Source organism: Pristis pectinata, chromosome 5 (assembly GCF_009764475.1).
Source record: "Pristis pectinata isolate sPriPec2 chromosome 5, sPriPec2.1.pri, whole genome shotgun sequence".
Classification (NCBI taxonomy): Eukaryota; Metazoa; Chordata; class Chondrichthyes; order Rhinopristiformes; family Pristidae; genus Pristis; species Pristis pectinata.
The window spans coordinates 78,986,627-79,000,338 of record NC_067409.1 but is presented as its reverse complement, the minus strand read 5'-3'; the positions used below and the strand labels follow the sequence as shown (position 1 = coordinate 79,000,338).

The 13,712-nt window shown below is 43.4% G+C and overlaps 1 protein-coding gene across 4 annotated transcripts in view; it reads right to left on the bottom strand.

Annotated features, from left to right (window-relative positions):
• The window catches only part of cap2 (cyclase associated actin cytoskeleton regulatory protein 2), a 134,648-nt gene that overhangs the window by 50,985 nt on the left and 69,951 nt on the right, over positions 1–13,712 (bottom strand). For all 4 annotated transcript variants that reach the window (XM_052016562.1, XM_052016564.1, XM_052016565.1 and 1 more), the window contains one exon: positions 23–166. In XM_052016562.1, the coding sequence (XP_051872522.1) occupies positions 23–166 (144 nt within the window). The remainder of the gene's footprint in view (positions 1–22; positions 167–13,712) is intronic.

The window sequence follows — 13,712 nt, the reverse complement described above, 5'->3', positions numbered from 1 at the left end:
AATAGTAAATCTGTCCACTTACCACTGCAACCCACCCCAGTGCTGCGATGCTTTCACTAACAGCTGACAGGTGGTTGAACATCCTGCTACCACGGTTCTTCTCCCGGAAGTCCTGAATCTCCTGCATTTTGTCAGACATGGGCTTGAGGAGCACACTCATCTCATTCTGGGGGAGAGAACAAGACAAAACAAGTGGGAAAAAGTAAATTATTTGACACAATGGACCTGATATAACACCACACCTCCCGAGGTTTAGAGTGATCTGCCTCTCTTGCAAATCCTTGACTGTACCTATTCAATGCAGCTTATTGTAGAATCTAATATTCGTGTTATCAGAGTTTAAATTCTGGCCACTTTGGTGTAATAGCTCTTCATTCTGATCATAAATATGCACATGTTGAATGTATACAACTGCCAGAGGCGAGTTCTGCTACGTGACTCAGAAATAATGTTACCGTTTGCCAGTTAATTTCAATTCTCAGTGAAACAAATTTAAATTAAGCAGCAAATTGAATTAAGCAACCTAATTAATTGATGCTACAACAACAAAGTTCGCATACTCACCCAAAGTAGTATTGTGGGCCTTGACCAGAAAAGCAGGCTTAAGGCAGCATGAAGACCTACTGAAGCTTTGGAAAGATACAATACAGAAACAGGCCTTTCAGCCCTCTGGGTCCATGCCAACCAACAGACACCCATTTTTTTTTAAAAAACTTAAATACACTAACCCTACTCTAAACCATTTTATTCTCCCCACATTCCCAATGACCGCCCCCCCACCCACCCCCCACCATCCGCCCAGATTCTACCAGCCACCTACACATCAAGGGCAATTTACAATGCTCAATTAACCTACCAACCTGCACATTTTAGGATGTGGGAGGAAACCAGAGCTCCTGGAGAAAACCCACGTGGTCACAGCGAGAACATGCAAATATTTATACAGACTACACTGGAATATCTACATACTAGATCTCATCTGGAATATTGTGAGCAATGTTGGGGCCCCATATCTAAGGAAAGATGTGCTGGCCATGGAAAGGGTCCAGAAGAGCTTCACTCAAATGACCACAGGGATGAAAAAGGTAAACGTATGAGGAGCTTTTGATGGCTCTGGGCTCGTACTCGATGGAGTTCAGAAGGATGAGGGAAGAATCTCATTGAAACCTACCAAATACTGCAAAGCCTAGATAGAGTGGATGTGGAGAGCATGTTTCCATTAGTAGGAGAGTCTAGAATCCATGAGCACAGCCTCAGAATAAAGGGACATCCCTTTAGAACTGAAATGAGGAGGAATTTCTTCAGCCAGAGGGTGGTGAATCTGTGGAATTCATTGCCACAGAGGGCTATGCAGGCAAAGTCTTTGGGTGTATTTAAGGAAGAGATTGATAGGTTCTTGATTGGTAAGGGGGGGATAAGGTTTACAGGGAGAAGGCAGGAGAATGGGGTTGAGAGAAAGAAAAATCACCCATGATTGAATGGCAGAGCAGACTCAATGGGCTGAATGGCCTAATTCTGCTCCTATATTTTACGGTCTTGACACTAGAGGTCCAGATTAAACCCAGGTCACTGAAGCTGCAAAGTAACAGGCCCACCAGCTGTGCCACTATACTGCCCAATGTAATCCCTTAGTTAAAGGGATGATCCTTATCTGAGCCAATTCTGGATAGTCCACCACTAAGGAGTTTTCTATAATGGACCAGATGCCTCTGCACATTCCATTTAAGCCCTTCTGCTTTCTTTGGAGTTGTGGGGGCAGGGGCGAGGTAAAGTTGATGGAGAGTGACACCTAACACACAAAAGACAAAGGTCCTCATTGCAACATCACCACCCAACAACAAGGGACCACAATGAGACCCTGGAAAACATGGTCCACTTCCATATCTTCACTGACAGGGTTGACATCAGTGATGTAATTCACAGTTACCTCCAGAGTAGCCTTTGGTCACCTGAGAAGTGTTTCAAGATCAAGGCTTCAAACTCATAGTCCACCAGACAGCAGTGATCCCTGCCTCCCCCTATGCTGCTGAGACATGGACTACCTACAGCAGAAAGCTCAATGCACTGGAGAGATACTAGCAACACTCTCCAAGCAAAATAATCCAAATCCATGGCAGGATAAGCAAATTGACACCTGCATTCTCTCCCAGACCTAATATCCACAGCAATGGGACCCTAACTATTGTCAGTTATTTCCAATAGATAAGCCACATCACTCTCATTCTTGACAGCAGACCCCCAAATCAGATACTTTGTTCCAAGCTCCATCATAACAGGAGATTATCAGGTGAACAGGGACAACTCCTCAAAAAAAATGTTCTCAAAGCCTCCTTAAAAAAAGTGTAACACCCCCACCAGCTCACAGGAATCCCTGACCCAGGTGTACTCAAAATGAAGAAGTCTGGTCACAGTACTGCTGGATGTAGACCTGTCAGTGTACAACACAGGAATACCAGCTGTGGATAAAGATCCCTTGCTGTATAACAATGTGTAATCATGGTGGCACAGGTCTGTCACAATCACACTAGGATACAATACTGATGGGTATTTTTATAATTTATTCAAGTTTAGGATACAGGCCTTGCTGGCAAGACCACTATTTATTCCCCATCCCTAAATGCCCTTGAGATTCTTGACCAGCTGCAGTTGCTCTGGTGAAGATACTCCAGAGTGTCTTGGGGTAGGGCTCAGACTCACTGATAACCAACAAAAATGACAATAATGTTTTCCATGTCACAAACAGTGTATCATGGAGGGGAATCTGTAGGTGGTGTTCCATGCCCTTATCCAGCATTTCTGTTTTTGTTCCCATACCCTTGTTCATCTTGGTGATAGAGGTCATGGCTTTCAGAACTGTAATCAGATAGCCCAGTTGAGAAAGAGCTGTGCATTTTGTAGACAGTGCACACTGTAGCAATGTATGCCAGTGCTGGAGAGAACGAATGGTCAGACTGTGTGAATAGGGTTCTCATCATGTGTTCTGGATGTTGTTGGGCTTCTTGAATATTGCTGAAGCTGCACTCGTCCATATAGAACATAGAACAGTACAGCAAGGAACAGGCCCTTCGGCCCACAATTTTGTGCCGACATAGCTAATCCCTTTTACCTGCAGAAATCCCATATTCCTCCATTTTCTTGTCATTCATGTGCCCATCTAAGCCCCTCTTAAAAGCCCCAGTGAATTTGCCTTCACCACCCTATCAGGCAACGCATTCCAGGCATCCACCACTCTCTCAGTAAAAAACGTGCCCCTGAAGTCTGTTCTGATCCTACCCCCTCTCACCTTAAATGCATGCCCTCTGGTACTGGATTGCTCAATAAATGGGAAAAGATATTGCTTGTCCACCCTATCTATGTCCCTCATAATTTTATACACTTCCAACAGATCACCCCTCAGCCTCATAAGTGGAGAGTACTCCATCGCACTCCTGACTTGTGCCTTGCAGATGATTAAAAGCATTTGGGACGAGGGGGGTCCTTTGTCAAGGGACACTTGCAGCTCTTGTAGTCACAACATTTCTGTGACTTGTTCAGTTGAATTTACAGTCAATATTATCAGGAGGATGATGGTGGAAAATGTGATGGTCATGAAATTGAACATCAAAGGTAGATGGCTAGACTCTCTCTTGCTGGAGAACACTATTATCTGACACATTTGTAATACAAATGTTACTTGCCACTTCCTGTATAAGCCCACACCTTCACTTTGTCTAGGTCTTGCTGAATGCAAGCATGGGTTGCTTCATTTGCAAATGGAATTGAGCATTATACAGTCAATGAACATCCCACTTGGGAGGTAGGTCATAAGAACATACTATAAATAATGGAAGCAGCAGACCATTCAGCTACTTGCGACTGTTCTGTCAATGAACAAGATTGTGACTGATCATTTACCTCAGCTCCACTTCCCTGCACTATCCCAATATAGAACCATAGAACAATACAGCACAATACAGGCCCTTCGGCCCACCATGTTGTGCTGACCTTCAAACCACGCCTAAGACTATCTAACCCCTTCCTCCCACATATCCCTATTTTAAATTCCTCCATATGCTCATCTAACAACCTCTTGAACTTGACAAACGTATCAGCCTCCACCACCACCCCAGGCAGCGCATTCCATGCACCAACCACTCTCTGGGTGAAAAACCTCCCTCTGACGTCTCCCTTGAACTTCCCACCCATTACCTTAAAGCCATGCCCTCTTGTATTGAGCATTGGTGCCCTGGGAAAGAGGCGCTGGCTATCCACTCTATCTATTCCTCCTAATATTTTTTATACCTCTATCATGTCTCCTCTCATCCCCCTTCTCTCCAATGAGTAAAGACCTAGCTCCTTTAGTCTCTCCTCATAATCCATACCTTCTAATCCAGGCAGAATCCTCGTAAATCTCCTCTGCACCCTTTCCAATGCCTCCACATCCTTCCTATAATGAGGCGACCAGAATTGGACACAGTACTCCAAGTGTGGTCTAACCAGAGTTTTGTAGAGCTGCATCATTACTTTGCAGCTCCTAAACTCGATCCCACAACTAACATCCCATAAGCTTTCTTAACTACCCTATCCACCTGTGAGGTGACTTTCAGTGATCTGTGGATATGAACCCCCAGATCCCTCTGCTCCTCCACACTCCCCAGAATCCTGCCACTAACCTTGTACTCCGCCTTGGAGTTAGTCCTTCCAAAGTGTACCACCTCACACTTCTCTGGATTCAACTCCATCTGCCACTTGTCAGCCCAGCTCTGCATCCTATCAATACCCCTCTGTAAGATTCGACAGCCCTCCACATTATCCACAACACCACTGATCTTTGTGTCGTGTGCAAACTTGCTAACCCACCCTTCTACTCCCTTATCCAAGTCATTAATAAATATCATGAAAAGTAGAGGTCCCAGAACCGATCCTTGTGGGACATCACTAGTGACAGCCCTCCAATCTGAATGCACTCCCTCCACCACAACCCTCTGCTTTCTACAGGCAAGCCAATTCTGAATCCACACGGCCAAGCCTCCCTGGATCCCATGCCTTCTGACCTTCTGAAGAAGCCTACCATGTGGAACCTTGTCAAACGCCTTACTAAAATCCATGTAGACCACATCTACTGCACTACCTTCAATCTTCCTGGTCACCTCCTCAAAGAACCTTATCAATCAGGCTTGAGAGGCAAGATCTTCCCTTCACAAATATACCTTGATTTCCTTAATAACTAAAAATCTATCGACCGTCATCTTGAATATATTGAGTGACTGAGCCTTCAAAGCCCTCTTCAGAATCAGATTTATTATCACTGACTTATATGACATGAAATTTGTTTTGTGGCAGCAGTACAGTACAAAGACATAAAATTACTATAAATTACAAAAATAAATAGTGCAAAAAAAAAGAGGGAGTGAGGGAATTCTCTTGGGGAGAGAATTCCAATGCTTCACTTCCCCCGGAGGTAGAAATTTTTTCTCAACTCTGTCCTGAGTGGCCACCCTCATATTTCAGATTGTGACCCCTGGTCCTCAGCCAGAGGAAACCAACTCCACATCTACTCCCTCAAGAGAACTTTATCCTCTCAATGTCTATTAACTTCAATTTTACCAAAAGCTCTTTGATACTGCATCTAGTTTCAGTACACGTAACTATGAAATTGGATTGTCGCAACAACTCACCTGGTTCAGAAAAAGAAACCAGCCGTCAGCAGACCCACCATTATAGTTGACTCTTAACTACCTCCGGAGTTCAGGGGCATTTAGGGATGGATAACAAGTACAAGTATTGCCAGCAACATCCACATCCCAAAAATGAATAACAAAATATATCAAAGAATTATATAAAGATTAAGACAGGTTATTTATAGACTATATGTCTAGATTTCCCATTTTCAAAATCATAGGAAATAAAACTGCTCTTGTGCAGTCTCCACGAGGAAGTTGACAGCTGTCAAGATGTTTGATGATCATTCCCTCGACATAGGAAGTTACTAAATCAGCATGTAGTTGCAGGCACAACAAATAAAATGCTGGATAAATTCAGCAGATCAGGCAGCATCTGTGGAGGAAAATGGACTATCAATGTTTTGGATCAAAACTTCCAGCATTTTGTTTGTTGCTCCTGATTCCAGCCTCTGCAGTCTCATATCTCCATGTCATTGTAGGCTCTGTCCATTTGTTGGCTTCATGCCGGAGTTTCTAAAGCATCTCCCTCATCCCTTTTACAATTTTGTGTAATTAAAAAAAACATTCAACTAACCAGGGGCAACACCACAGGCAATTTATTTACCAAATTGGATTATTTGTCAAATTGAAACTTTGGAAATAAAAAAAAAGTTTTTAAAAGCTGATTAACACCAAAACTCTTCACTTGCTGGGAGTCTTTTATGCACACCTGAGGCCACAGATGTGATCTTGATTTAACATCTCATCCAAATGACAGCACTTCTGATAGTGTAACACCCCCTCATTAATGCACTGTGACGCCAGTATGAATTCTGTGCCCCAGAGCAGGACTCAAACCCACGATCAGCTGACTCAGACAGAGTGCCATCCTTGAGCCACAGATGACTTCTTGCATTCTTTTCATGAACAAAGAATGAACATAATTAGCCTACCCTCTTTTGCTCAAATCTACATTTTCATTATATCGTTTTTTTTTATTCAGTGTCTGAAACTATCTGACAGAGCTAGCACTGTGCTATGGTCTACTGCTACTGAAAACTGAGGTAATTTCCACTCTCATGAATTGAGCAGGAAACTGGTAGAGAAGCTTACACCATCTGACCAATATTCATAGCCAATACAATTATAATTGAGCATGGGTTGTTTTGAGCTCCCACAATGCTGATGGGTAGGACTTTCAGGATATTGGCCCTAAGACAAAGGAATGGCCATATATTTTTAAAGTCAGAATAGTCCATGAATTGGAGGGTAACTTGCAGTGTTGTTGCTCCCATGTGCCAGTTGGCCTTGCCCTTGCCGATGGCAGTGGTCACATGTTTGGGAGGCGATCCACTCTCATAGCTTGGCTGCAGAGTTAGTTACTACTAATGATTTTCCAAGCACTGCCCAATGTATGAATAAACTGAAAATTAAAATTAGCAGCAGTTTCTGTTTAAATGGTTGAAGATATGGATTTGGCAGCAGTCAGTCACTTCATGGCAGTTCTGCCTTTTATTTTGCCACAAGTGTCCATCTCAACAAAATGCAGAAACGTGGTCATGGCTGTCAACTGAATCATTCGAGTTTAAAAACAAAACTACTTTCACTGAGAAATAATGCTTGCTTTCTCAGGGATGACTCTTCCAGTTTTGGCCTTTGATGAAATAAGTTTGTCTGCATTTAAAAAGCATCTGAACAGCAAAAAGAAAATCATTGGTCTCTTTAATAAATCATAGAGCGGGAGTCATTCTGGTGCAAGTGAAAATTTCAACATCAATGTTCCAGTAAGGTTACAAGCCTGTCTGAAAGGAAGGAGGCACAACTTTGAGAGAAAGAATTAATTCCTTCCCCACACTCCCCATTATGAATCTTCCCCTCCCCATTCATTTAATGAACTACTGATTCCACCCCCCCCACCCCATCAGCCAACTGTTGTTTAACATTCATTAAGTTGATCTGATTTAAAATCCTTGCAAAGAGTGGAATAAAAACAGACCAATTCATTTAAATGCATCTGGAGAAGATGGTGGTGGCCATGGTGATTAGACAAACAATATTCATGCAACTTACAAGCACTTCACATAAATTAATATAACTTTCTCATTTCAAAGTTTGGAAATCTCCCATTTACAGCTGATAAAACCTTCTGCTCAAAATCTCTTCTGGTACAGAGGCAGCACTTTAAAGATAAAAATAAAACTAATTCTGCATCTCTGCCGACTGTTCTTGGTTCAGTGTGCTGTCTTATTCCACGTAGCTAAATGTCAACATGTTTGCCCTTCTTTTGGGCTGGAATCCCAAAAGCAGTTTGAGAAAATGCTCAAACTTGTGAACAGACATTATGCCTGAGGTCAAAGCACAGAGTTTGAGTTACGATCATATTTTGCCTGGTAACAGACCCCCAAATGCCACTGTGAAAGGAAGTCAGGGGGTGAAATCTGCAGCTGGCTATGACAGAGATTGACAATGTCACTTGCAGCTTTCAGAATGACTTGCTGCAACTGAAATAACTGCACTGTTCCATTGACACAGCTATGAATATCTACTGTATTTACCACAAATGTCATGGAACATAAAACATAGAACACTACAGCACAGTACAGGCCCTTTGGCCCACAATGTTGTGCCAACATTTTATCCTGCTCTAAGATCTATCTAACCCTTCTCTCCCACATAGCCCCCTATTTTTCTATCATTCATGTGTCTAAGAGTCTCTTATCTAAGAGTCCCTAATGTACCTGCCCCCACAAACTCTGCAGGCAGTGCATTCCGCACGCACCCACCACTCTGTAAAAAAAAAACTTACCCCTGACATCCCCCTTATACCTTCCTCCAATCACCTTAAAATTATGTCCCCTCATGTTAGCCACTGTTGCCCTGGGAAAAAGTCTCTGACTGTCCACTCGATCTCTCATCTTGTACACCGCTATCAAGTCACCTCTCATCCTCCTTCTCTCCAAGAGAAAAGCCCTAGCCTGCTCAACCTATCCTCATAGAACATGCTTTCCAATCCAGACAACATCCTGGTAAATCTCCTCTGCACCCTCACTAAAGCTTCCACATCCTTCCTATAATGAGGCAACCAGAACTGAACACAATACTCCAAATGTGGTCTGACCAGAGTTCTATAGAGCTGCAACATTACCTGGCAGCTCTTGAACTCAATACCCCGACTATTGAAGGCCAACACACCATACGCCTTCTTAACAACCCTATCGACCTGCACGGCAACCTTGAGGGATCTATGGACGTGGACCCCAAGATCCCTCTGTTCCTCCACAATGGATGTCCTGCCATTAACCTTGTATTCTGCCTTCAAATTCGATCTCCTTAAGTGTATCACTTCACACTTCTCCGGGTTAAACTCCATCTGCCACTTCTCAGCCCAGCTCTGCATTCTATCAATATCCTGTTGTAATCTACAGCAACCTTCTACACTATCGACAACACCACCAACCTTCACATCATCAACAAACTTACTAACCCACCCTTCCACATCCTCACCCAAGTCATTTATAAAAATCACAAAGAGCAGGGGTCCCAGAACAGGTCCCTGCGGAACACCACTGGTCACCGACCTCCAGGCAGAATACGCTCCATCTACCACCACCCTCTATCTTCTATGGGCAAGCCAATTCTGAATCCACACAGCCAGGTTTTCCTGGATCCCATGCATCCTGACTTTCTGAATAAGCCTTCCATGAGGAACCTTATCAAACGCCTTATTAAAATCCATGCACACTACATCCACTGCTCTACCTTCAATGTGTTTTGTCACATCCTCAAAGAATTCAATCAGGCTCGTGAGGAACAATCTGCCCCTCACAAAGCCATGCTGACTGTCCCTAATCAGCCTGTGCTTCTCTAAATGCCCACAATTCCTGTCTCTAAGAATCGTCTCCAGTAATTTGCCCACCACTGAAGTAAGACTCACTGGTCTGTACTTCCCAGGGTTATCTCTACTCCCTTTCTTAAACAAAGGAACAACATCAGCCACCCTCCAATCATCTGTGGCCAGTGAGGACGCAAAGATCGTCACCAAAGGCGCAACAATCTTTTCCCTAGCTTCCCGTAATAACCTTGGATATATCCTGTTTGGCCCCAGTGACTTATCTATCCTGATGTTTTCCAATAATTCCAGCACATTCTCTTTCCTCACATCGACCTGCCCTAGCATATCAGTCAGTCGTACGCCATCCTCACAAACATCAAGATCTCTCTCACTGGTGAATAGTGAAGCAAAGTATTAATTAAGAACCTCCCCTACCTCTTCTGACTCCATGCACGTTTCCTCTTTTACCCCTGATCAGTCCTACCCTCACTCTAGTCATCCTCCTATTCTTCACATATGTAGAACGCCTTGGGGTTTTCCTTGATCCTACTCACCAAGGACCTCTCATGCCCCCTTGTAGCTCTCCTAAGTCTATTCTTAAGCTCCCTCCTGGCTAACTTGTAACTCTACAGACCCTGTCAAATCCATGCTTTCTAAACCTTGGGTAAGCTTCTTTCTTCCTCTTGACAAGATATTCTATATCTCGTGTCAACCACTGTTCCTTCACTCTACCATCCTTACCCTGCCTCAACGGGACAAACTTATCCAGAGCCCCATGCAAGTACGCACTCAACAACCTCCACATTTCCACTGTGCGCTTCCCCAAGAAAATGTGTACCCAATTTATGCTCCCAAGTTCCTGCCTAATAGTATCATAATTCCCCCTCCCCCAGTTAAATACTTTCCCATATCGTCTGCTCCTATCCCTCTCCAAGGCTTTGGTAAAGGTCAAGGAGTTATGCTCACTGTCTCCAAAATGCTCTCCCACCGACAGATCTGAAACCCAATCAGGCTCATTGCCTAGTACCAGGTCCAGTATGGCTTCTCCTCTAGTCGGCCTGTCCACATATTGTGTCAGGAATCCTTCCTGTACACACCAATCAAACTCCGTCCCATCTATCCCCTTTACACTAAGGAGGTGCCAATCAATATTAGGGAAGTTGAAATCACCCATAACAACAACCCTGTTATTTTTGCATCTCTCCAAAATCTGCCTCCTGATCTGCTCCACAGCATCTCTGCTTCTACTGGGGCAGGGTGGGCAGTGTGGGGGGTAAGTCTGTAGAATAGTCCCAATAGAGTGATCACTCCCTTCCCATTTCTGACTTCCACCCACACTGACTCTGGACAATTCCTATAGGACATCCTCCCTTTCTACAGCCTTCCCTTATATAAGTGTTTGTGTCTTGCTATAGGTAGTACTGGACCACCAGTGTTTATAGATTGCTCAGTGGCTTACAACACAAGACATTGTTTCTGCAAAAGAAATTTGGACAAGGAGCCACTGTAAGTTTCTAACTACCATGACAACAGTTAACAATGCAGACTGTATTCTGGAATGAACGTACCTTCCACTTATTCTTAAAGGGATGCGCATCTTTGCGTCTAATTAACAGCATAAAATGGTTGGAAAGGAAAAGTATGTGGGAGAGAGAGGTCAGTTCCTCTTGTTCAGAATCCCCAAATTAATGAGAAAAGAATTGTAACCACAGAAGAGTTAGAGTCATCAGTTTTATTGCCTCAGTGGAGAGCCCGGCTAGGCATCTCCCTGTGATATCTGAACATAAGCAGCAGTGTCAGGAGATGTTCTGCTGATCCTGGGTGGCCTACATCCTCACACATTAAAGGCACTTCGTTGCTGCAAGACTCTTCTAAAAAAAAAACTCAGAACAAACAAACAATCTGCTGGAGGAACTCAGCAGATCGAGCAGCCTCTGTGGGAGGAAAGAAATTGTCGATGTTTTGGGTCAAACCATTTTGACCTGGAACGTCGATGATTTCTTTCCTCTCACAGATGCTGCTCGACCCACAGAATTCCTCCAGCAGATTGTCTATTGCTCCAGATTCCAGCATCTGCAGTCTTTTGTCTCTCCAAACTCAGAATAAACTTTAGATGTTAGGGAGAACTTAATATAATTTATTTGTTCTCAGGACATGGCCAATGGTGACACGGCTGCATCCCAAATTTCCTTCAGTGGTAGAGCTGGTAGGTGAACAATTGTATCTCCTGCTACCAATGATACGCTCATCAATAAGGAATTCTAGCAACGACAATTGAACTGTAGTATGCCCATACCTAATTGGCATAAGATTTGGAGGAGAAACTGAAGATAACACTGCAATTCTTTTGGTGATAATGTCACAAGGGAAAGAGGTGACATGTTGTCCCACACTACAGCCTCAATGCACTAGTGTAGGAGGCAAATCAAAAGGGAATCACTCCTTCCTAGGTGGTGCTGTGCTTCTGGAATGTTACTGCTCCCATTCACACCATTTCATCACTCTTGATGCTGGTGAATGATTAAGCAGCTTTTAGAAGTCAAGATCTGAGCCAGTCCTCCCATGTGCTCAGACCATCCAGATTCTTTCCTACAACTTTCAGCCAACTAAGCTTCTAGTCAAATGGGATTAAACTGTGGGGAGCTCGGCAATGCTGGAACAATTGAAAGTTGTAGTAAAGAAATGTGGCCTCACACAGGACTTGGACTGAAAAGCATCCAAACCATATAACATGGGTGGAGTTACCAGTGATAGACCTGATGGTCTGAGCACACAGGTAGAAGTTAACACTCAATATATGAGTTAATATACATGGCTGAGATGCTCATCCCACTTGAAGGAAGGTTCCCTGACTAAAGGGAGAGAGTCAGTGCCTTCTCAATCTTAGAGGCCACAGCACAACAAGCAACTGACCTTCAAGGATTTTGCTCTAAGCTGCATAGGATTTTGTTACTTATGTACTGAGCAAGGAACCTTAAAATCTCATGTAATTCCTTATCTCAGGATTTCAAAGGACAGTGAGCCCTCAAGTTTATTGCCAGTAAGACTTCAACCCTGACACCCACGGTAGTCCTCACAAGATGAAACCTAAGTAAGGTCCTGGATTCAAACTCTAATTCAGTCACTGCAGGCCAGAACCCTAAGCAGGACCTCAAATTATCAAACTGCAGGTAAGCCCAGAACTATCACTTTTCCTTTGACATGTTCTGTGTTTGGGATTATTAGGGCTTTTCCTGTGGATCAACGTGAGTATTTTTGTAAGAGATTTAAAAATTCTTTCTACCTAATAGAGGAAAACCAATGTAGGGGGGGGTGGGTAAATTCTGAACTGGTTCAGGTCTCAGAGCATATGGAAGTGAATTTGATCAATTCAGAGGCTTGAGTTTGGTAACTCAGTGAAGGAGATAAATTGCTTAAAGTCCAACATTTCTATCTTGTAGAGTACCAAAAAAAAGGACTTAAATTTTTAAAACACTCTACCACCTGTAATGGCTGAAAGTGGACAAATAGATTCTCGTGTTACTGTGGAGGAATTCTACCCAAAGGCCTCCACTCTTGTCCTTTCGCCCACTGCTGCACACATGCTAAATATTCCAGGCACCGGAGGCTTTACAAATCACCAGAGCATGACCCCATCAGTCCTTCACACAATGATGGAAAAACAGAGGAATTCTAACAAAACCCAATTTCTTAGCAAATGGTCAACTCTGTTGGGTGGCTTAGAAGGCTGTCGACAACTGTGCTCGCCCAGTGGAACCTGTTCCCAGGTCTTCTCGCCATCTAATTCTATGGACTTCTGTAGCACATAAATAATGTTTTCCAAATGCAATTCACAAATGCTAGGATGTCAAGAGAAATTACAACCAGGAGAGAAATGAATTTAGAAAGGCTCTTAAACATTTATGTCACAAGTAGTCACGGAAACAGTGTCACACAGAATTGCCGCATTGAGAAAATGAAAACCAGAAAGTGCTTTCGGTGTTACACCTTGTAAAGAATTACAGTTGCTGAGCTTCTGCTTCCTCTGGTTGACCAGAAGTGAACAGCACTTTCAGCTTTTATACTGGAAACCACAACTCTCCTGGTCTACCCAGCTGAAACTTTTTTTTTGGAGCTCACAGAGCACAAGATGTTTTGGTCACATTGCTTGTTTTTCTTGCCGGTTTACTTTAGCACTTTCTTATAGAGCACAGTTGGCTGTTCAAGAATGGGATATATTGTAAACAGCATGCAGCACA